This window comes from Arachis ipaensis, chromosome B3 (genome assembly GCF_059453495.1).
Source record: "Arachis ipaensis isolate K30076 ecotype BB chromosome B3, ASM5945349v1, whole genome shotgun sequence".
Lineage (NCBI taxonomy): Eukaryota > Viridiplantae > Streptophyta > Magnoliopsida > Fabales > Fabaceae > Arachis > Arachis ipaensis.
In genome coordinates, this window is record NC_142438.1 from 124,881,509 (window position 1) to 124,907,812 (window position 26,304).

A 26,304-nucleotide genomic window follows, 5' to 3' on the forward strand; every position below is an offset into this window, starting at 1 on the left:
TGTATGAATTTTTAACTTATTTCTTATGTATTATTTATTTTAATTCTAAAGTATAATAATTTTTTTTGTACAGATATATTATAATTAATATTCATATGCTATTTTTTGTTTTAGACTTCAGCCCAATATTTAAAATTTACAAAAAAATCTAAATTTTATAAAAAAAAAATGGTTAACCTAATTAACAGTTTGCCTTCTTAAATCCAGACCATTCAAATAAAATATAATAAATAAAAAGTTCAGATTTAACAAACTAACAAGGTGTGCAGCACTCCATACTTAACAAAGAGCGTTTAAGGATGAGCAATTTAATTTGTCCAATTTTAAAAAAATTTTCACGTGTGTATCTATATCAACTAGGTTAAATTTTTTTTGTTGAATCTAAGATATCCAAGTGAACACGAGAGATTGATAAGTCCAAATTTTAAAAAAAGTCAATAACTTAAATGTATTTTCAAATTCTCAAAGACCTAAATATTTACGGATCAAAAGGTTAAGGACTTATTTGTCTTTTATTATTATTTTATTTTAAATTTAGATCCTTTAAAGTTTGAATTTTACTTTAGAGAATAAAGTATACTCTCTCACCATTAATTTTATAAATGAGACCAATAATAAATATAAAAGAAAAATTATTCAATGATAAAAGATCATATTTACTCTCTAAAATGAAATTTAAACTTTAGAAATTCTTTTATTTTACGGTAGTAGGGATGTGGAACATCTTGCCGTCAGATTAACGCTTAAGGTAGCATACCAAAACTTCTAGGGCGGGTTTTTTGCCAGCTCTCCACTCCCCACAACCCCCACTGGCGACGTTCTCCGCCACTGGCGGCGCCGTCTTCATCTTCTCTATTCGTAGTTCTCCGATTTCAGTTCCATCCCCTGCAGCTATGACTATAGGAGCTTGCACAGACCTATCACGCTGCCTTGGAGGAGTAGCAGCGCCACTCACACCCAACTCCAGCCGCGCCGCCACATTTTGCCACGTGCTTCGCACACCCAATAACGCCCACACTCGCGCGTTGACCCTGTCAATGTCAACGCACGACCACAGCAAAGTGGTGGCGGCTGCAGGTAGCAGCACTCAAGGTCTCACCTACAAGGACGCAGGCGTCGACATCGATGCTGGCTCCGAACTCGTTCGAAGAATCGCAAAGATGGCACCCGGAATCGGAGGCTTCGGCGGTTTGTTCCCTCTCGGTATGCTTCACTACCTGCCATATTTTTCTTCTTCGCGTTTTCTGGTATTCGATTTTATTCACCTTTTTCTTTTTTGAATAGGGGATTCGTACCTTGTTGCGGGCACGGACGGTGTGGGAACAAAAGTGATGCTTGCTTTTGAAACTGGGATTCATGACACCATTGGTATTGATCTGGTAAAAACAAAAAGGTTTTGCTTTAACTTTTAATTTGGAAATAATAATTTTCATACCAATGCTACAACAGAATGAGCCTATTGAACCTAGCTTTACGTGAATTATAAGATATCAAGGCGAAATTTGAAAAGGGGTTTTCTGCTGTTTACTCTGCGTTCATCAAAATCAGCATCTGATTTTCTTTATTTTTTTTAATTTTTTATTTTGGATCTTTTCCTTTTTCTTTTGTTACAAGATTTATAGGGTTTTGGTGGCTTTTACAATGGAGCTTTTTTTTTGTGTGTGTGTGCGTGCTGTTACTTGCATAGGTTGCAATGAGTGTGAATGACATTGTTACATCAGGGGCAAAGCCTCTGTTTTTCCTTGATTACTTTGCCACTGGCCACCTTGATGTCGATGTTGCTGAGCAGGTAATGGAATTTGTCATTCCTTGGTTTTGTCTCAACTTTTAAAGTGCCATCCACTGAGAAAGCTGATATGTTTTCTTCTTCTTCTTCAGGTTATAAAAGGCATTGTTGAGGGCTGTAAGCAATCTGACTGTGCGCTTTTAGGAGGAGAGGTATTATATCTTTTTGCAATTTATTTTATCACTCTGATTAATTCGGTGCTAGGTTATTTTGCCGAGACATAAACTACAGTAACAGTATATAAGCAACTGGAACTGTATGGTTCTAACAACTATGGCTATACATTGAAACAGAATCTTGGGAATGAGTATATTTTTGATAGTATGTTTGAGAAGCAATTTGATTAGACATTGCAAACTGTTTTGGCCTTGTGAGATTTATATAGGTTTCATTTAGTAAAAAGGTTCAGATTGTTAGATGAAGTTATGAAAATAGCAAATGCTTTTGATAGAGACCTTGTTCCAAGTGTTTTTATTGATGATTGGGTTTTGCATATTTGCATGTAGCCCAATGGCTTTATTTGTTCCATGCTCAGCCACCTGCAGACAAAGAGATGATGTGGCTTTTTAGTTTTTATAATTCTTCTCTTGCACTTAATTAAATTTAATATAATTTTTAGACTGCAGAAATGCCTGGTCTATACAAGGAAGGTGAGTATGATCTTAGTGGCTGTGCAGTTGGCATTGTGAAGAAAGATTCTGTAATCAATGGGAAGAACATTACTGCTGGTGACGTCCTTATTGGTCTACCATCTAGTGGTGTTCATTCAAATGGTTTCTCACTTGTAAGAAGGTTGGTTTTGAATTGATAATCCATCAAATTTCACATAATTTTAAGTTACTGAGTTGTGCTAGTATATCTTAACAGAGTGCTTGCTCAAAGTGGTCTTTCATTGAAAGATCAACTTCCTGGTGGTAATGTCACAGTTGCAGAAGCTCTGATGGCCCCAACTTTTATTTACGTTAAACAGGTGATTCATTTTTCTTCGTAGCACATGACAATGATTGTTCTTTCAGCGTGATGCCCCTTCTGATCTTGGAAGACTTGTCTCTTCATAAAATAGGTGCTTGACTTGGTTAGCAAGGGAGGGGTGAAAGGAATTGCCCACATCACAGGTGGTGGTTTCACGGATAATATACCCCGAATCTTCCCAGAAGGCCTTGGTGCTACTATATACAAAGACTCATGGGATGTGCTTCCAGTGTTTAAGTGGCTTCAGGAGGTAATGCATTTTTTTCTCTTATGTCTTCTCCTGAAAAGAAATAATTTATTAGGAAATATAAGGTAAAGTATAATTTTTGTCTCTAACGTTTTTTTATTTTTTTTCAAAAATATCCTCGAGTTTAATTTCATCCAATTTTGTCTTTAACATTTTTTATTTGTGTCAATACTACATCTAGATGTTTTTAATTTTGTCCTTAATGTTTTAGATGGAGTTAATGTCTAGGGATAATTTTGACACAAATAAAAAACATTAGGAACAAAATTGAATGAAATTAAACGTTAAAAGTATTTTTGAAAAAAAAACCACAAATGTTAGGGCGTACACTATCCAAAGTTTTGTTTATAAGTTTTATCAATCAGCAATTATACATATAAATTTCATATACTAAATCTATTGATAACCTCTCTCGTTAGGCTGGGAAGATAGAAGACTCAGAGATGAGACGAACTTTTAATATGGGCATAGGGATGGTCTTGGTAGTTAGTCCAGACACAGCTGATAGAATACTTGAGAATAGAAGTGATACAAATAAAGTCTACTGCATTGGAGAAGTTACAAATGGCAATGGAGTGTCCTTCAGTTAATCTGATCTTCTTGATCTTGGTTAATCTTCTTGTACCTTTCTAGTACTTTCATGGAAAATATCGGTTATGATATTTCTCTACATAAATGTTATGAAACTTTCACCAATTTTGAGGATGCCATTGTAGTTTAGTTGCTAGTGAAAATAATTGTTATGTTATTTTAATCTTGTTTTTTAGTACACATTATTGAGGGTTAGTTATCCCTTTTACTTGCAAAGTTATTCATAGCATAGGGACATGAACCCAAATGTAAACCTATGAATGAACCGTGTTAGCTCCCAACTTCTTATGAGTGTAATGGGAAATATGCTGATTTCACAATGTATTGTTATATATCATCATAATCGGCTTGTAATTATGAAATCTCAACGAAGCATAAAATGAACCAAGTAAATATAATAAAAGTGAAAAAAGATTTATAGACTCGTTGTTTAAAGTTGCGTTTTAATTCTCTGTCAAATTTATAGTGGATATAAGGGAAAATTAAAATTTATAAATGATAGAAACATAATTAATTTATTTAATATTAATATTACTATAATCTTCAAATAAAGTTGAAGTTTTATATATATTACAGAATAGACGGAATGGAGGATTGTTCCAAACTTCCAAAGTTTTAAAATTATTTTATACCAAAATGGGAATCCAACTTTGATACTTGTATTCTTAAGAATATTATGTTCACAAATATTATATTCGAGGAATAAATGACCATTTGTATCCATGAGAGATGAAAACGCTGACATTTGTACCCATGATAGCTCGAAACTAACCTTGTACCCATGAGAGATGCTGTCCGTGTGACAAAAGTGTCCCGCCTTGGATCTGAGCTTGGTTCGTGCCTTTCCGAACCTACGTGGCACTCCCAAACCCTCCCCCCAATCTGAGCCAACCATTCACCATTATCATCTTCATCTTTTTCACCATCACCATTACCATAACCTCCATAACCTCCATCACCATCACCTCAGCACCGCCACAGCCACCTCCCTTCACCACAACCTCCGGCGACAACCCACACCGCCGCGCCCCTTTCTCTTCTTCTTCCCCTCTTCTCACCTCTGTTGAGCCTAGAAACCACAGCGCCAGCTCCTTCTCTCCACCAAAACAGCAAAATTTTCAAACACCAGCATGAATCAAAACACACCTAAATCCACTAACAAGCATTTCTAACTAACCAAATTAAGCAAAATGAACTAAAAGCAATACAATGAAAGAAACAGAACTCAGGAAAAAACGGCAGGGGATGGAAAATTATTCTTCTGCAATTGTTCCACACAGCCTCCAAAATCAGAACTCCATGGAGCTCAAACTCCACTCATCAATGGCGTCACTGGGACCCGTTCCCCGCAAATTAAACACCGTCATCTCATCCCATTCCAAATTCCCACACTTCTCTCCTCCGAAGCCCTCCAATTGCTCTCTCCCTTCCACTCCTCTATGCTCCTACGCCGTTCCCGATTCCAAGAACCCCACCACCAACAGCAACAAGGTCCAACCCCGCCGTAAAAACGCCACCCCCACTGGTCGTTTCGCTCAAAAGACCCAAACTTCACGGAAGGAGAATCTTTCCAGAGAACCAAAACCCAAACTTGATAATACTCATAATAGGGTCGACCAGAACCGCCAAAACGCGCTGTTTGATGCAACCACCCTGAACGTTAATTTGATTGAGTTGTGCGAAGAGAGTAAGCTTGCTGAAGCTTTGGAACTCATGGGTCAAGGTTCAGTTGCTGATTATGGTGTTTTTTTCGCCATGTTGAATTTGTGCGAGGGTACGAGGTCGCTTGAGTATGGGAAAAGGGTTCATGAGTTCTTGAGAAGATCGAGGTTTCGAGAGGAGGTTGAATTGAACAATAGATTGATCGGAATGTATGGAAAATGTGGTAACATGAATATTGCACGCAAGGTGTTTGATCGAATGCCAAAGAGAAACATGAGTTCTTGGCACTTGATGATCATTGGATACACTGAAAATGGCGCTGTGGTTTCTGGGCTTAGCGGAGGTGAGAAGAGGGGAAGAAGAAGAGAAAGGGGCGCGGCGGTGTGGGTTGTCGCCGGAGGTTGTGGTGAAGGGAGGTGGCTGTGGCGGTGCTGAGGTGATGGTGATGGAGGTTATGGATGTTATGGTGATGGTGATGGTGATGGTGAAGAAGATGAAGATGATGATGGTGAATGGTTGGCTCAGATTGGGGGGAGGGTTTGGGAGTGCCACGTAGGTTCGGAAAGGCACGAACCAAGTTCAAATTCAAGGCGGGGACTTTTGTCACACAGACAGCATCTCTCATGGGTACAAGGTTAATTTCGAGCTATCATGGGTACAAATGTCAGCGTTTTTATCTCTCATGGGTACAAATGGTCATTTATTCTATATTCGAGTATTATAAAATAATTTATTTGTTTAGTGTTACCAATGATCGAGAATTATTTGTAATATTTTTAAAAATAAAGTAGAATACATTTATTTTATTATACATATTTTTGGGAATAAATTTTTAATTTTTAAAACAACTTTAATATCAATAAAATAAAAAATCCTTTGATAAGAAATATAATAATAGGTGAATATAATAGTAATTTTATATTAAAATTTTTATTCCTTTGGTATAAAAATATTAACAATTATATTATGCGTAAACAAAAAATTAGTCATTTATATAAAATATATATTGAGATATAAAATAATCATTAAAAATGTGTGAAACAATATATATTTATACACAAATGTAATTTGGTGGCTAATATTTAGTGTACATATAATATTTTTGAAATACTAAATGTTCACCCTTATTTATTTTGGTGACTAAAATGTTCACCCTTACGAATAAGAGTAACATTTTTTTATTTTAGAAAAAATATTTCTAGAAATAAATTATTCATAGAAATTAAATTTTAAAAATTTTAAATAAACATAAAAATAAAATATATTTTTAGATGTATACAAAAAATTAATTATTAATCAATCATTATATAGAAATATGTATAATTTTTTCATGTAATTTTTTACGATCTTATGGTAAAAAAGTTTGATTATTCTACCATGATAAATTTAATTATTTTGATTACTGATTATTTAGTTGAAAAATATGTAAATTATATCCACAAATACGTGATGATTAATTTAGTAAATAATTTTTGGTATCCATGTAATATTTTTAAATATTTTCATAGACAATTTGTGTGAATAAATTGAAATGTGTTTAAACAAAGGTCACTTTAGGTAGTTTCCTTCCGTGGCTTTGTTATTCTTATGGTTTTTTTTTTTTTTTTTTGGATAACGAATACTTGCGGAGTTCCATTCAAACAAATGCTTTTGTTTTGGGGGTTTTTGGGTTGGTGTTAATTACCCAGCCTTGATGTATTGTCTTGTTCAGCACAAAGGAAAAAATAAATCAAAATGAAGAAGAGCCAGCGAATGTCGTTTGGGTGCCGAATGGAGACTTGAGAGAGAGTGAATATCGCATGGTTTGAATCCAAACAAGGGTTTTCCTTCTTCGGAGCCACGTTTTCTCTTGTCTAACGAGTCTTTACTCAGACTCACTGACTCTCTCCGAACAAGCAAATTAGAGAGGAAATTAAGTTCTTCAATTCCTTCCCTCCTTCAACGATTCGAGGTTCCTTCTTCTCAGCTCATATTTCCCGCCTTTCAATTTCTCCTCTCAGATTTTATTGGACAGCGAGAAAAAAAAGTGTACGAAAGACTTGGAATTGAAGCTGGGAATTATTCACTAAGGAGGTCAATCCAAGTTCCAGATTGAAAGAAGCCACCTTGGGTTCAAAGTTAGAATCTTTCATCCTTCTCTCGAAATGCATTTTTATAACTTCACATATGTCTCCCTCATTTCTAAATTATATTATAGAAGCGTTTTTTTTTTTTGCTGTAACAGTGGGAGCATCATCTTAACTGGTGGCAATGGTGTTTGAGGACTTTGAACCCATCTTTGCGGAGCCAAAGGTGGACTTTTCAGCTCACAGATCATGTCCTTTGAGCTCCTTTTTGTTGCATGCCTATGCTCCTGATACTTCTCACATTGTGATTCATGTCACTGATTTCCACTCTCACACTTGGGAAGCTCGTTTCTCAGTTCCACTCCTTGAGGACATTGTGAGCATTCTCATCTCACCTGATTCTGCATTCTGATTTGTTCTCTGTTTTTATTGAGAGATTTGATCTGTGAATCATACTGCTGTTAAAAAGGAAGAATATTTTGAAACTTTGATGGCCAAAATGCTGCACCCTATGATTTAACTTGGTTAAGAGGTTGATCAAAAGACAAATTGCCTTACTGTGAAACATTGATGCCATGGCATTGTAGATCCTAGCCCCCTGATTATTTATTATTTCTATGTTAAGTTTTTTCATTTTACCTTTTGTGCAGAGGGACATCATTGGAATAGGGGGTTCTTGGTCAGAGTTTGTTGACTACTTTGTAGCTTCCCTCAAGTCAGAAGATCTGAAGCTGGTTTTAGAGGCCAATTCAAGCTCTGATGGTAACTAGTGGTTCCTATACGTATACTCTTTGTGCCTTTCCATTGATAGTTTAAAGTAAATAGTATCATACATGTTGTTTTTGTAAAGATTTATTTATTCATTTTGATGCCACTAATTTGTTAATTAGTTACTGAATCCATAGTTTTTGGTGTAAGAGATTATGGTGCTATCTTTTTCAAATATTGGAAAATATATTCTTTGTGGACGCCTTTGACATGTTTGAATTTAAAAGTTTATTCATGCATTGAATAAAGAATGCCCTACTATTTGTGTTTGGGAGTTATTTTAAGGAATCATACTCCTTGGTCGATACCATAATTTGTCCATCTTATTTATTTCAGGTATTAGTAATGCAAAATTAGTTGCTCAGAAATCAAAAGGAATGCCTCTAATTACCATTCCTCTTACCAAACTTGTGGATTCCACTGCTAATGAAGCTATTTCAAATATATCCTCGAGGCTCTTTAAGGCATATAAAAACATAAAGCGTTCTCTTGTAGAAGGTTAGACCATGCAAGTTCTTTTTTGGTTAGGCCTTGATATGTTCTTCAATTGTTCGTGATATGGAGAGTTCAAATATTACTTAGAAGTTACTAGTTTATATTTTTAGAATGTTCAATTTAATTTGATGTATTTTGATTTTTGTTTATTCTTGCTGATCTACCCCTCATTGCCTTTTTTTTGGTGTTATAACAATATAATAGTGCAATCCATTTTTGTCTTCCAAGAATGTTGCTGGACTAAAATTGAATTTATGTGGATGTGTTGGAACTAACTGTTACTTTTTACATGTTGTGCCTCCAGAGCAAGAGCGCACTAGCCGGTTGACAAACATTGTAGAAGCTGAAAAGGTACAATTGCAAAATGTGTCAAAACTTTTACACTATAAATAATTAATTTTTATATAGTTTTTGGTTGATTTTTCATATCGTAATCTTTGGTTGGGGTTGTGCTGGAAACCAGTTTGGCAATCCTACTTTACAACAGTAACAAAACTGTTATTGCAATTAACTTCCAAACCCATGTATAATGACCAAGTATTGTAGAATCTCCATTATTTTGGTGTGAGATTCACTGATATATTCTTTATATGATTCATTCTTCTTCTTGTGGCTATTTGTGGGGGTTTTTTTTGCTCAAATTGCACAATGATCTATGCCTAAATGATTTATAAATTACAAGTCTGAAAAATTTTTCCTGTTTCACACCTGTATGATCCACACACTCAATTTTTAACATAATATGATAATTTGTAACGTTAGCCTTAGATGTCTGAAATGGACACTTTAACTTTCTCTCATTTACTGGCTGGCAATGATTTGGTGAATGTTATTCCTATCTATCAGGAAAGAAATGAAACTCTACACCAACAACTGGAACATCGGCATAAGTTTCAAAAGATTAGTGACTTAGAGAAAGTTGGGGTTTCCACTAATGGGCCACAAAACTCACCAGGTCTGTTGTGTACAGTGTCATTCTGAAAAGTTGTTAAAAGTTTTTTCCTCAATTGAAGGTCTTATTGAACTAGCCTGTGTAGTTTATCATTTACACGAGTGCATTGTGGAAAAAAAATATCTCAAGGTTGATTGACTCAGATCTATTTTTTATGCGTCAAAGAAAGTGACATGAGTAAGAGGAGAAATGCTTGTTCTTCCATTTTGAATGTTGGAGAAATCAAATCTTCTATTTTAGTGGTATTGGTTTTACAAAGGGTTTTGGCTTGTATTTGCAAAGCATTAGGCATAATTTCCTACCAAGTTAATCAAATTTTATTTCTCACCGTCATGTTGGATTAGCAGCTAAGCAAACAGCTCGTGACACTACGAAAGTTAAGAAACGTGTGCTGCCGGCGCATCGCAGGCAAGCGATATTTCCATCATATTCACCTTACTTTCTAGTACTACTATAATTTCATAGTTTTTCACTCACCTTTCTTGGGCAGGACCAAAGTAAGAGGGGCCCTCTTGCATGATAGTGATAATGATAAATAACTCGGCTTTCAGATTGAACAAGCTGCTCAGAAGGAAGTGAAAGGATTGTCCTCATTCTATGTTTTGTTCTTTTTTTTCCCCTCCAGCACTTCACCTTGTATTTTTTGTATAGTATTGAAAACATATATCACTAGTTACTCCCGTTGTATATTAACTATGCAAAATGAAATTGTTCATTTGAATTTAATGCATGTTCCTCCCCTAGTCCCCTTGTCATACAGCACAGTTTGAATAATTGAAAAGATGGAGATGCTCCAAAATTTTGTTAGTGGAATAATTGAAATGTATAAGCAATTAAGTGTCGAGCTTTGATCAAAATTAGGAGCTGACCCTTCCAATTTACTGATTTTGGTACTGTTAAACATGTGATTTACTGATAATAGCTCAGTCTTGATTGCAAGAACAATGAGCCCAATACAGCTCAGGTGCCACACTACAGAACAGATGCATATTCTGTTTCACATGGTTGGAGATTTCAAAAAATGAATTCAATAAGAAATAGTTAGCTATTCAAGCCTGGTGACAAGTTATTGTTATAGTGTGATCCCATTCTACGTTGAGAATACAGCTGGTTAAGGCATTAGTTAACAAGATTAGAATTATAAAGGAAATTGTTAGGGGAAGAAGTATCTAGATGGTGAGAATATAAAATCATATAAAACAAAAAAACCAACATAATATCATGTTAGTACAATTTGTTGGCACTGACCGAACCTGTAATTCTTTATATTTTTTTTTTTTCCTGGTTGATAACATCTTTTGTTGCTATCAGAAGAAAACTCCAAGACATGTGAAGTTTGAAGCCTCTTAGGAAGAGAGAGAATGAATCACCACCATAAGCTTTAGATGATGACCACACTCCTGAACCCCCTCTGTGAACATCTGTATCTAAGAATCACATAGGATATGAACCTGTAAAGCAAGATGAAGCCCATCATCACCCCAACATTTTTCCATCTATTACTCTCCCCGCCATAACCTTCTTCTTTGAGCACATCTTCACCACTCACCACACATCCACCAAACATGTACTCCAAGCATTTACCTGAGTTGGAGAACTCATTTATTAGAAACCCTTCAAAGGGATACTTAAAAAGAGATATGTAATGCATAAAAATCCAATATTTTGGAATCTCATGCTGTGATATGAAGTATCCAGAGAACAAGAAGAATGATCCAATGACACCAGCAATGACTGAATTCCCAACAATGAAATTAGGCACCAGAGCACTGAAACAGACCACAACTGAATTTGCAGTGTATAGAATCAGCCATATCAGCAACAAGAAGTGTAGAAATGCCATGAAGTTCTTGTTGAGACCAACAAGCCAGTATAATGGAATTGAGAACAAAATGGCTAGGATTAGAAGAAATGGTAGGTAAACTAGGCCATTGGCAATAGCATAGGATGATACTCTGTAGCTTCCACAAGATGTCTCCTTCATCAGAATCTCCCTTTCTTGCAGAAAAATTGGTAGAGCTTCTATGGTGCTTGATAGCAAAAAAGTTAAAATGAAAGCAAATAGACCAACCCTTTCTTCTGCTCCCTCAAGATCATCCTTGAGATTACAAAAGATGGATCCCAGAACAAGCCCTGAAATCAGCATCTGAATAGTCCTACATGCAAAAAGCTCTTTTGTACGAAAGATGTTCTTGGAGAACCTATGAGTGAGGATCATAGTTTCTCTCAATCTAGAATTAGCAAAATCACAAGTGAAATCCATTCCAGCATTGATAGCTTCTTCATCAATCACCTTGGATTGTTGAAAGAGCTGTTGTAAAGTAAACCTACCACTTCTACACTCACCTTGTTCATCATCACCTTTCTTCTGAGGCAGCGCCGTCCCCTGCAATCGCCTTGGCGTTTGTACCAGGAATCTCTTGCATATCTGTTGTTGCTGAAAGGCATCAATGGACTCAATGGAAAACTCAACCACATTGACATGAAGGGGAAGCTCTAAACCCATTAGCCTCATATTCACACTAAGCAAATCAGCAGTGCCATGGTGTAAAACAGAACCATTTGCCAACAAAAGCAATGAATTGAGCAACTTCACAATTCTGAATCCGGGTTGATGGATACTAAGGATTATGGTTCTTCCCCTAGTATCAGCCATCACCTTAAGCATATCAATAATTTGCAATGCTGAAGTACTATCAAGACCAGAAGTTGGTTCATCCAAAATCAACACCTTTGGATCATGTATGACTTCAACACCAATAGAAACTCTGCGTCTTTCGCCACCGGATATTCCTCGGACCCTTTCGTCACCAATTCGCGCCCCGGCAACATGATCAAGTCCGAGCTCCTTGATCAGTGACTTGACCCTAGATTGGAGCTGCTCCTGAGGGAGCCTTAGCCTTAGCTTTGCACTGAACATCATAGTTTCTTCAACTGTAAGTAATGGAAACAAAGTATCCTTCTGTGTTACATAACCTGAGAGCTTCCTGAACTGAGCTTTCTCCACAGGCTTGTGATTCAGCAACACAGAACCACTCTGTGGAGTAACTTTTCCTGCAAGAATCTCAAGCAGTGATGATTTTCCAGCACCACTTGGCCCAACAATTGCAAGGATTTCCCATGGCTTGGCTTTGAAACTCACATTCTTGAGAACATGCCTTCCTCCTCCACTGCAACACCTTTGTGATGAAGCTTTTTCTGCTTCTGCTTCTTCAGCATCTTCTTCTTCTTCTTCAGCTTCTTCCAATTCTTGTTGTGGTGATTTACTGAAGATTTTAAAAGGGTGATCGGTTTTATGTTTGAGGATCTTGTAGTTGATGCCAATGGCCTCAACCTCACAACCTTGTATCTTCTTCATTTGAATAATAGGCTTTTTTCCTACTCTCTGTGTTTCTTCTTCTACTCTTACTTTCTTATTATTCTCAAACTCATTTGGTTCTCTTCTTCCCTCCTTCTCTTCTTTGCTCATTTTTTAATCACAAGATTTTTTTGCCTCACTACTGACAATGAAACCAATGAGTGGTTCGAAGGGATTTTGATGCAATAACACTCGGCACCTCGAACTTTGTATACATAGTTCACGTGCACTTGTTCTTTGATATTTTTTTCTCTACTAAAACAAAATTTTATACATGCAATTACATTATTATTTGGCCATTAATAATCCACAAAATTAGTGATATATCAAATATAAATAGTGAACCATCTGATTATAAATAGTGCAATTCATCCTCTCAATATATAATAGTTTACAAGTCAAAATCATGTCTAATAATGCAAAAACTGAAAAACTTGTTTCAACACCTTTTGTAAAACATAAAAATAATGTGATTGTGTATAATATTTCATACATTGAATAATATAATATATATATTAAGATGTCGGTCTCACTCTTGCTGTAATGTAAAATGTTAAAATATGAAAAATGGTTTCATGTGTTTGGACATCAAAAATAGAATAGTTCACGTGGATAATCTAGTTTTGTTGGTCTGGTTTCTAATTGTTTTGATGGACAGCTATGCATTAACCACAAGAAGCTCAGTACAGTAGCAATTAGCCAATACTAATTAGGTAAAATAATTGGAGGATGCCGTGTCAGATAACAGATTAGCATTGTTTAATTTATCACTTCAATGTGTTGGACAAAATATTGTTTATGACAACTAAGCTTCTCCTACCGCCTATTCTGTAACTTGTGTACTACTATTCTTTTTTCTATGTTCATCTATCTCATCATGTATGCAAAACAATGTTCTCACTTCTCACTATCATTCTAGTCTTGGACGGATTAATTTACTTGCTATATGAAAGTGATCATTTTCCAGTTTCCATGGCTCTAAATCTATCTCTACAATTAAACAAGAACAAAGTAAGAAACCCACGTTGTCTTATTTAGTATAAAGGGTTGAGACTTGCTTCTATTACAAATAGTTATCTGGTCAAATGTTAAGTTTGTCTAATCTTAAAGAATAATATCGGTCAAATTAAAAAAAAAAAAAAAAAAGAGAATAATACCGGTCAATATAACCAACCTATAATACATACTTTATTAGTGAAATTTTGGAGCAAATGCAAAGTTTAATTCTCATTACGCTTAATTGTTATTAGATATGATTATCTTATATCAAAATGAATCCTCTCATTTTTTTCTTGGTTAATGTTATAAGATGTGATTTTTCATTGTACATTTTTTAAGTAAGATCGAGAAAAAAGATGCGAGGAGAATTATATTTAATAGTATCAATTAAAAAAATTGAAAGAAGCCATTACTGTCTTTTACCTTCTTTTAATGATATATATCAAGGCATGTTTATGCTTCAGGTACGGAAATTTCTGTAATTCTGGGTAGTTTACGAAACAAGAATACAACGACGATAAGAAAAATTAAAAGAAATAAATTGTAGTTAAGGGCTAATGATATGATTATTGAAACTCCAAGTACAGAGCCGTAGCACTTTGGAGTCACATATTGACATATACGAGTACTCGAATTCGAGAATTTAACATATTGGTGGTCCCTGATGGGTCCTCAAGTTTGTGGCTGAGATTACATAATGCTCTTAACCAATCACAACCTTCTAAAACTGTATAAATTTCACAAGCTTTCGTCAACTTTTTCTTCTTTGTCTTGTAATTCCAAGCATTCAAACTTCAATTTATATCTCTTCCATGCATCTCTCTCGCAACTTATTATATACAATAGTACGTAGAGAAACACTAGGGATTATTAAATTTTTTTTTTATTATTTAATTATTAATTTAATTCTTTTAGTTTAATAATTTAACAATATAGTTTATTTTATATTTTTAAATATTAATGACTAACTCATCGTCAAAATTAATAAATTCTTATGACTTTTTAATATTTTTTTAAAACGTGTATGAACCTAAAATGACTAACTGATCGTCAAAATTAATTTAATTTTTTTAGTTTAGTTCTTTTAATTTAATAATCTAACAATATACTTTATTCTATATTTTTAAATATTAATGACTAACTGATCGACAAAAATAATAAATTTTGATAACTTTTTAACATTTCTCATAACACATGTATGAACCTAAAATACTTTTTTTCTTGTTTTCTTTTTGTTTGTCACCTCTCTTAGGGGTGTACATGGCTCGGTCCGGTTCGAAGATCCGGTCCGGCCCCGAACACTTTAGAGACTAATTTAGTGTGATTTCATCGGGTCTAGAGTCAGGTAAGGGTCTCAAAAATAGACCTGGTCATTATTTTGGGTCGGGTCCGGGCCATAGCTCGAGTCATCCGAACTCGGCCCGGTGGCCCGTTCATCATACACAATTAATATTTTGTGTTATTAGTGATGGATGATGGCTATTCTTATGTGGAATTTAAATATTGTAAACCTTAATATTTTGTGTTATTAGTCATTATAAGATTGTAAGTTAATGTTTTATGTTTAAAATGCATAAGACTTTAGACTAATGCATAATATTGTGTTATTTATATTGATTTAAATATTTGGTGTTATTAAACAATATTAGTATTGATTATGGTTATGCTTTAATTTTAGAGAAGGGTTGGTTCTTGTTATATTTTTTTAAGTGAATTTTACTATGTGAATTGTGAAATAATGGTTGGAGATTAGGTGATTTTTACATGCTAAAGACCCGATTTTCACCCGGTCCGAAGATGCGTAGGTTTCATCGGGTCTAGGATCGGATTAGGATCTAAAAATTAGGTCAAATCTATATTTCAGGTCGGGTCTGGATTAAGCCAAACCCGGTGTGACTCGGGCCATGTACACCCTGTTCTCTCTCTTCTAACATCCCAAATTTTCAAAATTTTTTGACGGTAAATATCCTAATCTTAAACAAGAAAAAAACTTACTATGAGAAAAAAAAAAAAGAAAATGACTGCCAATTAAATGCTATCAAATTTAATCAAGAAATTATTAGTTGTTGGAACATCTTTAGAAAAAAGCAGTAGTTAGAAGTGATGGACTTAAGAATCGAAATCCACACAAAATGTTAAAAAGAAATGATGAACATAAGATAGATTATGTGATTCAAAGCAAGATTTTTTTTTTCATTCCTTAAAATTTTTTTGCTTCCTAATCTTTAAATAATTGTGCTATTATATCTTTGTTGTTTTGTTCGTTTTTAGTTTTAGAAACCTGTCTGGATTCCAATATGTGATTCAGTGTCATAGAAGAAGCACCCGTGAACTCTTTTATATATGTGGTCAATTAAACACATCCTCTTCCTCTTACTTGCCACATGCCCCACCTATGAACAACCCATTTATCTCATCACATACAAAATACTATATAGTAAAATTTACTATTATGATTAAGAACAAAGAAAGTTAATTAATTAAGCGTGTCTAGCTTTAGCTAGCTACTATAGAAGTGAGTAAATAACTGTATTTATTTATTTAATTAATCACTTTTATTATTAGCAAATCCGATATTAATAATACTTTTATTACTTTATAAATTTCTTTATTTTAAAAATTTATATATTTAAATAATTATGTTAGGTGTATATTAAAATTAATTATTAATATAAAATACATATTAAAATATAAAATATATATTAAAAATAAATTAAACTACATATATATTTATCTATAAATACACAATACTGGGTTGTTAGTTAATTTTTAACGTGCAGGTAGAATTTTTTTTACTCCAATTAAGCATGATAAACTCGAGCATATATATTAGAAAATAAAGAATAATAGTTAATCTAGCCCGTGAACCTTTCCCTCTTTCCTTCTCCAATTATTCAACATCTCACCCCTTTGTCCCTCACCCCCAAAAAAGACAAGGTCTTAAGCATAAAACTCCAATACATCCAAACGGCTTTCTGTTTAATCATCAGTATTAAAATGCTTTATTATATTTTAAATAATCTGACTTTCATTATGTGGAGTAAAAATTCTTTATATATATCAATTATTTCTGTCCACAAATTAAAATTTGTCTGAAGTCTTTGATTATAAAGATCGAGTATTGAATCATCATCACTTAAATTAAGTAAGCCATCCAAATGACTTTTAGAAAAATGGATTTGATTGATTTGTTTTTTGATAGTCAAGGAAGTTTTCTAGTTAAGGGTTGGTGGTCTAAAAACTCGGAATTTGCATCTCTTTTATTATTTTTATTTGATCATATTCATATGTATGTTTATTTTTAATAATTTAATTTCCTTGGCCCTTGAAAAATAATGAATCGCCATATGGTGACACCAATTAGTTAAAACATAATCATTAGTTAATTAATTGATCTTATAATAAGAGGCTATGGGCTTTTTCTTTTGTCTCTGATCTGCGGAGTAAAGTTATATGATATGCTATCCACCATTATTTAACGATGTGACATTGCAAGCAGTTTGCAACATCCAAAGAACAAGCTAAGGTTCCAGAATAATACCTCTTGTCTTTGTGAAAGTGAAACACTTCAATATGAGAAGTAGATAAGTGTTGTGTTACGTTGCCTCATGGACATTCATCTATCTTCTTCTTTTTATATATACAAAATGAGAAAATGAGACATAATTTTTCTTTTTAAACAAAATCTTATTAAGGACCTTTCTCTTTATATCCATCATCTTCAAAGTACATATTTCTGACTTAGCAGTGGAGTCACGAGTCAAGGATACTGGAGCTATCTCTTCTCCATTTATTTAATTGTATGAAGATGGATTATGATAAAATGTGTGAAAGCATTTCGAATCTTCAGCAACGCCATTAATAATTGAATAGAGCCAGCATTCTATACTGTATACACATCTTCACACAATTATTATTATGATTATGAGAAAGTCTAGTGCTAGCATTTTTATTAAAATCTAACTAGTACTTAACCATCAAAAGAAAAATAAGTAATTCTATATTATTGGATGTAATCTCATATCATTAAAAACACTAATGATAACTAATTAATAGTTACAAATTATAAAACATACTTGCCCCTAGTACTTATTATTATTATTATTATTATTATTATTATTATTATTATTATTATTATTAGGTTGTTTTTTTTGTTATTTTTATTATTTAAGAAAACAATATTAAATAACGTTTTTGAAATAAGACAAAAACTAAAAAAATGTTTAAGAAAAGGCTAGTTTTTTTGTTTTAATTTTTTAAGCAGAAAATTGGATCAAAATTTTGGTCAAATATGATTCAATCAAATTTGTCTATATCCCTAAATTAAATTGTTTAATATAATTTAATTATTTTTTTCAAATTTTGGTTAGGGATGAGAATGATGGGAATATTTAATTTATCCCAATTAAATTTGTTGAATGTTTAATTTAGCCCAATTAACTTGATTCGAATATAATTATAATTTTATTGGAAGTAACACGGGTCAAATGGGTCGAACCTGGTTTGGTTGGTCCTAGATTATTTATGCACAATGAATAAAGAGTGTTTGTGATTATCTTAAATGCTGGAGACCGCCTCTTTTGGATATAAGATTTCTTTTGGCCTTTTGGCTCTAATGTGTGAATAGTGGGGCTAATCTGCAAAGACACTCCAATGATTAAATCAGTAAATATTTAAGAGGCAGGATTTGAGAGGGTTTCAATAGTTCATACTTAGAGGAGGTGCTAACTTCTCTTTGTATAGGTTTGGCCGTTTATCATATCTCCTGACTTGTTAAGAGATCAAGGACTTTTGAATTCGAAAGTTTGTTAGAGTTGTGCTGAGTTAGATGATAGTAAAAGACTTTAGGTCTTGGAACCATAAGGGGATGAGAGCTCCTTATTAGGTTATGGTTGGGCCATTAAGGCCAAAAGTTAGGACCGTAACAGTGCCCCTGAATGTGGCGTGTCTGGGCTGACAACATCACATTTCTGTGGACCTGGGTGACCGTCGAGTCGACGAGGCCTCAACTTTCACGAGGTTGCTTCAAAGCTTCTGGCCTCTTTGCTGCAGGCATGGGTACATTTTTCGAGGTGTGACATCAGTTGATGTGAGTGGTCTTATTAAATGCTGCCATGATGATTTTACTGTTTTTCCCCTAGGTCCCTTTGTATTCGTGCTAGTCTGTATTTGTTTAAAACTGGTTTGGTTTTTTCATTTTCACATTTCTTATCTACTGGTTTCCTCTACTTCATCCTTTCTTCTTCTTCTTCTTTTCTTTATTTTTATTGCTCGTCCTCCGCCCTAAGAATTGTGATTCATTTGGTCATTCAGCGATTGTGGTTCAACCTGTTTGTTGTTGCATGTTTGCTGCGTCGTCCTCCATTTCTTACTTGTGATCGTTTCAGTTCCATCACTATTTTCAAGTATGCGTTTTGATTTTGCTTTATTTTCATGGTTAGTTCCGTTGCTTTTGTTGCTTTTTCTGGTGAATATATTGCGTAGTATAGTGATTGGGAGTGTTGGTAGCAATATCTGATAGGTTAGGGGTGCCACAACCTCTCTAGGATTGGCTTCCAGTTTTTCCTTTAGCTTAGCTTCCTCCGTTTGTTTTTTTTAGTGTAGCTTCGTCCATTTCCATAGTTTTTGTTAGGCTTATAGTGGTGGTGCCTCCGTTTGTAGGTATGGTGTGAAGGAGAGCCGATCCTCAGCCTCGGTATCTGGCGGCGCCTCGCATCCTGGATTGGATATGGGTTTACAGGCCCATGTTCAGTGTCCTAGGGATTCAATTTCTTTTCTCTTATTTCGTCATGTCCCGCCTCAATCGATGTGGTATGGCTCCCTCCCAGCTTTACCCTAATAGTTGGGCCACTATTAGGGTTTTTGAGCTGGTATGCGAGTTTTTGTGAATTTTGGCTGTAGTGGAGGTTTTTTGTTTACTTCTCTTTGTTGACTATCCCAAACTGAGAAAAGAAACACAAGAAGGGGTACATGTCTTTCCTAGCAGTTCAGAATAAAAAAATTTTTGGGCTTTTCAAAGGCTCTTTTCATGGTTTTAAGGAAGAGTATTTTAAGATAAGACCAATGAGGGAGAACCATCCTTTCTGGTTAACCTTAGAGGGGGAAAGGAGGTTCCCGACGTATTGAAACTACAACGCTGGTGCAGATTATTTTATTAAGGTTTCTTGTGAGGGTCTTAGCCAGGAAAACCGGAACATAGCCGATGTATTGTTGGCAATTTGAGGGCGTAATTCTCTACACCCCAGCATGTTTTGAGTGACCGGAAAGCCGGCTGTCAGTATGTGAGTGGGACCTTGAGCCTTTATTTTTGTTTTACCTTTTAGTTTAAATACTGTTGATTTGATGGATTATTTTGTTTTGCAGTTAACATGGCTGGCAAAAATGTGACCATGGCCAACTTGATGGCTAGCTTCCTTGAGGTGGAAGGAAATGATGAGGAGGAAAGTGTTCTCAGACTGTGGAAATGGCAGTGTACGAGGCTGGTCGAGATGTCGACAATCAAGGTGAGGCTAAGATGGGGATGACGAGCTTTGTGAGATCACCAACCCGGAACCTAAGAGGAAGAAAAGGAAGAAAGGAGAGGGCAGTGGCAAAGTGAAAGAAGTCATCACTCCGTTAGCTATGGAGAAGAATTTTGACGCTCCGGGCTTTATTGATGACTACTTGCTTCCCGAGATGGTGGATATTTTCACAGAGTGCGACCTTTCGGCTCAGGTGAAGTGAGTTTATCGCTCCTTACTTTGTTATGCGGTAGTGGTTTGCAAAGTCGAGTCCATCCTCAGCCAATCTCATGTGCTGGAAGAGATGCCGCACCTAGCCTAATTCAAGCTCACGGCTTCCTAGGCAGATAAGTTAGTGGTTGAGATCGCCTATGCTTAAGCAGAGAAGAAGGCGAGAGAAGCCGAGGAGGAGATCTAGCACTTGATCAATCTCGAGACTGGATTCTGGGTGCAAATTTCTATGGTCGAGCGCTACATCAAGGAGGAAGAAAAGAGGGCAAAAGGCGCTAAGGACGCGGTCACTAACTTAAAGAAGAGGAATAAAGAGATTGTTAAGAATGCGAAGGAGGCAATTTCCGCTACTGAAGAAGCCCTGAAATTACAAGTCACTTTTCTCGCTCCGGATTTTGATGTTTTTCGAATTGGTGACCTTAAGGTTATTTGGGATTGCTAGATTGTGGACATGAGCTTGAAGAAGAACACTGATGGTTTTGACGATCGGACTTTTGCTAGTAAAGAATTTTATAAAAATAATCACGTTATAAGTATAGTTTCTAAACCAACAGAGAATCCTTTCGTACAAAAATTTGGTTGTCACAAGTAATAAAACCCAATAAAATTTATAACCGAAGTATTTAAACCTCGGGTCGTCTCTCAAGGAATTGCAGGGAAGTATGATTTATTATTGGTTATGGAAAAAGGTATATTTTTGGGTTTTTGAAATAAGGAATAAGTAATTTAAATGGCAATAAAGTAAATTAATTATCATGAACACCAGTGCAAGGTATAAGAGCTGGAAATCCCATCCTAGTTATACTTATCAGGTGTGATGAGAATTGTTATTGCTCCCACTTAGTTAACCCTTATTAAATAAAGGAAAGTCAAGTGGACTAATCAACTTGATTCCTCAAGTCCTAGTCAACTCCTATGGAAAGACTAGCTTTCGAGGGATCCAAATCAATCAGCAATTTCTAATTTTTAATCAACCGCTGAGTTTGACAACTCAAGTTTTACCAATTACTCAACCAAAGCAAAGGGGGAAAAATCTAAATTATTTATATCATAAATATAAGAAAGCAATCATAAATCTGAAATACCTCAATATGTATTAAATAAGAAAATCAATCCTAACATGGAGTTCATAAACCAATATTAACAAACTAAAATAATAGAATAAAAAAAAGTAGAAGAGAAATTAAATTAAAGGAACATTGAACCTGGAATGAAGAAGAAGTAAACCTAACCTTTAAGAGAAATCCTAATCCTAAATCCTAAGAGAGAGGAGAGAGCCTCTCTCTCTAAAAACTACATCTAAAACCTAAAATTATGTGAATGTAAGTTATGTTGAATGAATGGATTGATTTTCCCACTTTATAGCCTCTAATCTGTGTTTTCTGAGCCAAAAATTGGGTCAAAAACAGCCCAGAAATTGCCCTCAGCGATTTCTGATATGTCCAGCACGCGACAACGTCACACGTGCGCGTGATCCACGCGTGCGCGTCACTTATCTTTGGGGAAGCTATAGAAAATTATATATCGTTGCGAAGCCCCGGATGTTAGCTTTCTATCTCAACTAAAATCGCCTCATTTGGACCTCTGTAGCTCAAGTTATGATCGATTTAGTACCAAGAGGTCAGGCTGGACAACTTTAGCAGTTCCTTCCGTTTCTTGTATTCCTTCCACTTTTGCATGCTTCCTTTCCATCCTTTAAGCCATTCCTATCCTATAAACCCTGAAATCACTTAACACACATATCACGGCATCGAATGGTAATAAAAGAGGATTAATATTAGCAAATATAAGGCCAAAGAAACATGTTTTCAATCATAGCACAAGATTAGGAAGGAAAATGTAAAACATGCAATTTACATGAACAAGTGTGAGAATAGTGGATAAAATTCACTCAATTAAGCACAAGATGTACCACGGAATAGTGGTGCATCAAATCTCTCCACACTTAAACATTAGCATGTCCTCATGCTAAGCTCAAGAGAAGCTATAAGAGTGAAGAGGAATGGTAGAATGTATGAAATGCAACCTATATGTATGAATGCAGCTAAATGCAAAATGCTTTTACCTACTTGGTGAAAAGTAAATAAATCTTTCAAGAACAAATATGAACTGGATTTCACTAATTCAAATCATAAAAATGAAGTACAAATAGACTTGCAAGAAGAAGATATCTCATGAAAGCCGAGAACAAGGAATCGAGCATCGAACCCTCACTGGAAGTGTATACACTCTAATCGCTCAGGTATTTGAGGTTCGATTCTCTCAATTCTCTACTGATCTTGCTTTCTAAGGCTTGCTCTTCTTCTACCAATCAACAAAAGTTTAATGCACAAATACACATATCAAGAGGTCTTTTCAAGGGTTGTAATGGGGTTAGGGTCAAGGTAGGATTGTATTTGGTCAAGTGGACTAAAATCTGAATCCTTAATTAACCTAAACTTCCCACCTAACTTAAGACAATCCATGTAATCAAAATACAAAACCTAACTATCCATTAACCTTGTTTTCCACATATTCATGAATCATGATTTCAAGTACAATACATATGCGTTGCTTTCACCACTTACTTTGGTGCATTTTGTCCCCTTTTATTTATTTGCTCTTTTTCTTTTCTTTTTCTCCTTTATTTATTTATTTATTTTCTCTTTTTTTATTTTTTTTCATAATTTTTCTTTCTTTTGCTTTTCTCAAGGCATATGATTAAGGTATTGAATGCATGAACATATTCTCAACATTCTTTCACATTTTCAGAAAATTCTAACATACTCAATTCTCAAACCAAATGTTTCCAAACCCAATTTCTCCACACTTAAATCATGAACACTCTCACTAGTCTAAGCTAACCAAGGATTCAAATTAAGGACATTATTATTTTTCGTTTAGAGTTAATGATGTGCTAAAGTAAAGAATAAAGGGGTAAAATAGGCTCAAAATTGGTTTGCAAGGGATAATGAAAGGGTAAGGCCATATGGGTATGTAAGCTCAATGAAACAAAGGCCTCAATCATATAAGTGCATGCATACATCAAACAATGGAAATATAGAATTAAGCAAGACAAAGATCACAATTTTAGAGAGAACAACACACACTAAAAATAAAATATTGGTTGATAAAATGCAACCAATCAAGTAGGCTCAAAATCTTACTGGTTTTGTGTGTTCAAGCTCTAAACCATGTTCCAATATAATATTTCTTCAAACAAGTTCAATAAAAATTTTAATTCAAATTAGTGAAATGCTATAAAAAGTTTCTTGAAAAAGAAATTCGTTACTTCAACCAAGCAGTGGTAGAATATGCACAAAATCAAACAAATATGCAATCAAACGTACAAATGCAACAATGAACAAATAAAGAAAATAAAACATTGGTGTTGAGAAGAAGGTAACTAACCCACAGAAGTCGATATCGACCTCCCCACACTTAAAGATTGCACCGTCCTCGGTGCATGCAAAGAAGTGCAAGTGGACGGGTGGCTTCAACTGATGCTTTTCTCCAAAGATTTGTGCAGGTGGACTTGTCTGTCGCCCCATATAGAAGTTCTTCCTTTCCCTTTTTTGGTGGCCATCCTGAAAGAAGAAGAAAAAGAAGAAAAGTGATCCAGAAACAAAGATAGAAAACAAATAAAATATGGGTGTTAATACCAAATAATAAGGGTCTCAATTATATGGTAGCTACAACATGCAAGTGAGAAAATAGTGGAAGCAAATGGCATATCAATAGTGAAAAAGTTGCAGCAATGGGAAAAAGGCAGTATAAATTCATGTCAATGCAAAAGGAGCATAGGTATCATAAAAATTAGCATTTGACAAATAAATAAAATCACCCAATTAATGTAAAACAAGTCACTAAGCACCAAAATAATACCAGAAAAGACACAACAGTTGAATAAGAATATTTAACACCAATGGTAAAATAATAACTTAGAGAAGAAAAATAAAAACATGCACAAAATTAAGATGCAATGAATGAAAGTATGCAAATAAGTTAAGTAAAATAGAATGAAAGTGAAGAAGGATGAGAAGTTAAAAAGATGAAGAAGAAGAAGAAGAAAGTAAGAAAGAAGAAAGAAGGGGAAAAGATGGAAGAAAGGGGAAGGAAATTAAAGACGGGACGCGACGCGACGCGCGCAGGGCACGCGTGCGCGTGAAAACTGCATTAACCATGTGACGCGTACGCATCGCACACGCGTACGCGTGGGTGGTCTTGGAAGCAAAAGGACGTGCACGCGTTAGGGACGCGTACGCGTGGATGACCTTGTGCCTCTAGCATAGTTCCAGCGTGGGGGCAGCACAACTCTCTGTTTGATTTGCTATTTACGCCGATTTTTACCCCACGCTTACGCGTCGCTGACGCTTACGCGTGGTTTGAACTTTTTGTAGGGGACGCGTACGCGTGAGGTACGCGTACGCGTGGCGTGGCTTGTGCGCCACGCACCCTTCCCGCACGTTTCTCGCACAACTCTCTGTTTGGTTGCGCATACACAAACGACGCGTGCGCGTCATAGACGCGTGCGCGTCATAGACGCTTGCGCGTCGATCCCCCCTTTTTTTGATGCAAAAAATGCAGAATGCAGAATGCAAATGCTTATGCAAAATTTATGAATGACCACTAATAAAAATGAAAATAAAATAAAACTAAGAATAAAAAGCAACAATCATACCATGGTGGGTTGTCTCCCATCTAGCACTTTTGGTTTAAGTCCTTAAGTTGGACATTTGGTGAGCTCCTTGTCATGGTGGCTTGTGCTTGAACTCATCCAGGAATCTCCACCAACATTTGCAATTTCAATGGCCTCCGGGATCCCACACTAGTTGTATAAAGCCTTCAAGCACGTTAAAGCAAGTGACAAGGTCCCAAGAGTGTTGATTGCTAGAATGAATTCCGGGGTCCCAAACCTTGCTTTTGCATCCATCTTTGCCTTGATCATCATTATTCCAACCGGGTGGCACACAATTGGAATTCTCACTGAGATATCCAAACAGCTTCCTAGACCCATTCGATTGAGAATTGTACCAACCTTTGTACTTCAATTTGGAGCATGCAACCATATTGAACCTTGCATGACAACTCTTACCACTAGCCATCTCCCTCTTACTCTTAAAGCCACAAAGAGCTCTAAGTTGCCCATCCGTCTCAAGCAACGCATATTCAAGTGGGCTAATTAAGCTTAGAGATGAGAGATTTACCCACTTGAATGAAGAGATGGATGGTGATGGCTTTGGGGGAGAGGTCTCCAACAACTTTGGCAAGGTGATTTCCAGCTCCATTCTCTTGAGCTCTTCCTTGACAACTTCCACCTCCTTGCAAGCTTCTTCAATTTCAACCTCTTCCTCTTGGTAGCTTTCTTCCAATTTGATCTCTTCTTCATTGTTCACCAAGGGCATGGTAGGTTGTGCTTCTTCTTCTTTAATCTCCATGTCAAGTCCAATGGGAGAGGACTCAAATGTAGATAAGAATTCATCAATGATTGAATCCATCTCTTGATCATCCCCTTCAAAGTCTTCAACCATGATATGCCTTGGAGGTTGTACACCCTCCCCAACATCAAATTCAAACTCCTTAGAAGGGGGTTCTATGACTGGGCTTTTCCATGGACGTTCCGCATCTCCTAAGTCTTCGACCACTTCTTCTTCTTTAACGATTACGGCTTCCTCCAATTGTTCCAATACAAAGTCAT

At 35.4% G+C, this 26,304-nt stretch overlaps 4 protein-coding genes across 7 annotated transcripts; 3 read left to right on the forward strand and 1 right to left on the reverse strand.

Annotated features, from left to right (window-relative positions):
- The first annotated feature begins 701 nt into the window (after positions 1 to 701).
- PUR5 (phosphoribosylformylglycinamidine cyclo-ligase, chloroplast / phosphoribosyl-aminoimidazole synthetase / AIR synthase (PUR5)) lies at positions 702 to 3,916 on the forward strand. Its single transcript, XM_088508892.1, has 8 exons — positions 702 to 1,203; positions 1,285 to 1,379; positions 1,688 to 1,789; positions 1,879 to 1,938; positions 2,406 to 2,578; positions 2,654 to 2,756; positions 2,850 to 3,008; positions 3,425 to 3,916. Exons 1-8 carry the CDS (start codon positions 894 to 896, stop codon positions 3,593 to 3,595), a joined length of 1,173 nt encoding a protein of 390 aa, XP_088365018.1. The 5' UTR covers positions 702 to 893; the 3' UTR covers positions 3,596 to 3,916.
- Positions 3,917 to 4,895: 979 nt separating this feature from the next.
- On the forward strand, positions 4,896 to 5,693 carry LOC107633581 (uncharacterized). Its single transcript, XM_016337192.2, has one exon. The coding sequence runs from the start codon at positions 4,896 to 4,898 to the stop codon at positions 5,691 to 5,693; it is 798 nt and encodes a 265-aa protein (XP_016192678.2).
- A 1,125-nt stretch (positions 5,694 to 6,818) lies between these two features.
- LOC107630943 (U2 small nuclear ribonucleoprotein auxiliary factor-like protein) lies at positions 6,819 to 10,265 on the forward strand. 4 transcript variants are annotated; one of them, XM_016334241.3, is made up of 8 exons: positions 6,819 to 7,375; positions 7,483 to 7,700; positions 7,975 to 8,086; positions 8,429 to 8,590; positions 8,892 to 8,938; positions 9,434 to 9,542; positions 9,887 to 9,947; positions 10,030 to 10,265. In XM_016334241.3, exons 2-8 carry the CDS (start codon positions 7,509 to 7,511, stop codon positions 10,076 to 10,078), a joined length of 732 nt encoding a protein of 243 aa, XP_016189727.1. In that variant the 5' UTR covers positions 6,819 to 7,375; positions 7,483 to 7,508; the 3' UTR covers positions 10,079 to 10,265. The 4 variants fall into 4 exon arrangements, with proteins under 4 accessions (XP_016189727.1, XP_016189726.1, XP_088365835.1 ...); XM_016334240.3 differs by having other exon boundaries at positions 6,829 to 7,375; positions 9,884 to 9,947; XM_088509709.1 differs by having other exon boundaries at positions 6,985 to 7,375; positions 7,456 to 7,700.
- Positions 10,266 to 10,713: 448 nt separating this feature from the next.
- Positions 10,714 to 13,372, reverse strand: LOC107630942 (ABC transporter G family member 5). The gene has a single exon (XM_016334239.3). The coding sequence runs from the start codon at positions 13,006 to 13,008 to the stop codon at positions 10,921 to 10,923; it is 2,088 nt and encodes a 695-aa protein (XP_016189725.1). The 5' UTR covers positions 13,009 to 13,372; the 3' UTR covers positions 10,714 to 10,920.
- Positions 13,373 to 26,304: the final 12,932 nt, after the last annotated feature.

Excerpts from the sequence above, each read along its gene's own strand:
- PUR5 (XM_088508892.1), top strand. The coding sequence starts at position 894 with ATGACTATAGGAGCTTGCACAGACCTATCACGCTGCCTTGGAGGAGTA. Across the intron at positions 1,380-1,687 it reads ACACCATTGGTATTGATCTG|GTTGCAATGAGTGTGAATGA; the intron begins GTAAAAACAAAA and ends TTACTTGCATAG. Across the intron at positions 3,009-3,424 it reads TGTTTAAGTGGCTTCAGGAG|GCTGGGAAGATAGAAGACTC; the intron begins GTAATGCATTTT and ends CTCTCTCGTTAG.
- LOC107633581 (XM_016337192.2), top strand. The coding sequence starts at position 4,896 with ATGGAGCTCAAACTCCACTCATCAATGGCGTCACTGGGACCCGTTCCC.
- LOC107630943 (XM_016334240.3), top strand. The coding sequence starts at position 7,509 with ATGGTGTTTGAGGACTTTGAACCCATCTTTGCGGAGCCAAAGGTGGAC. Across the intron at positions 8,087-8,428 it reads GGCCAATTCAAGCTCTGATG|GTATTAGTAATGCAAAATTA; the intron begins GTAACTAGTGGT and ends TATTTATTTCAG. Across the intron at positions 8,591-8,891 it reads AAAGCGTTCTCTTGTAGAAG|AGCAAGAGCGCACTAGCCGG; the intron begins GTTAGACCATGC and ends TTGTGCCTCCAG.
- LOC107630942 (XM_016334239.3), bottom strand. The coding sequence starts at position 13,008 with ATGAGCAAAGAAGAGAAGGAGGGAAGAAGAGAACCAAATGAGTTTGAG.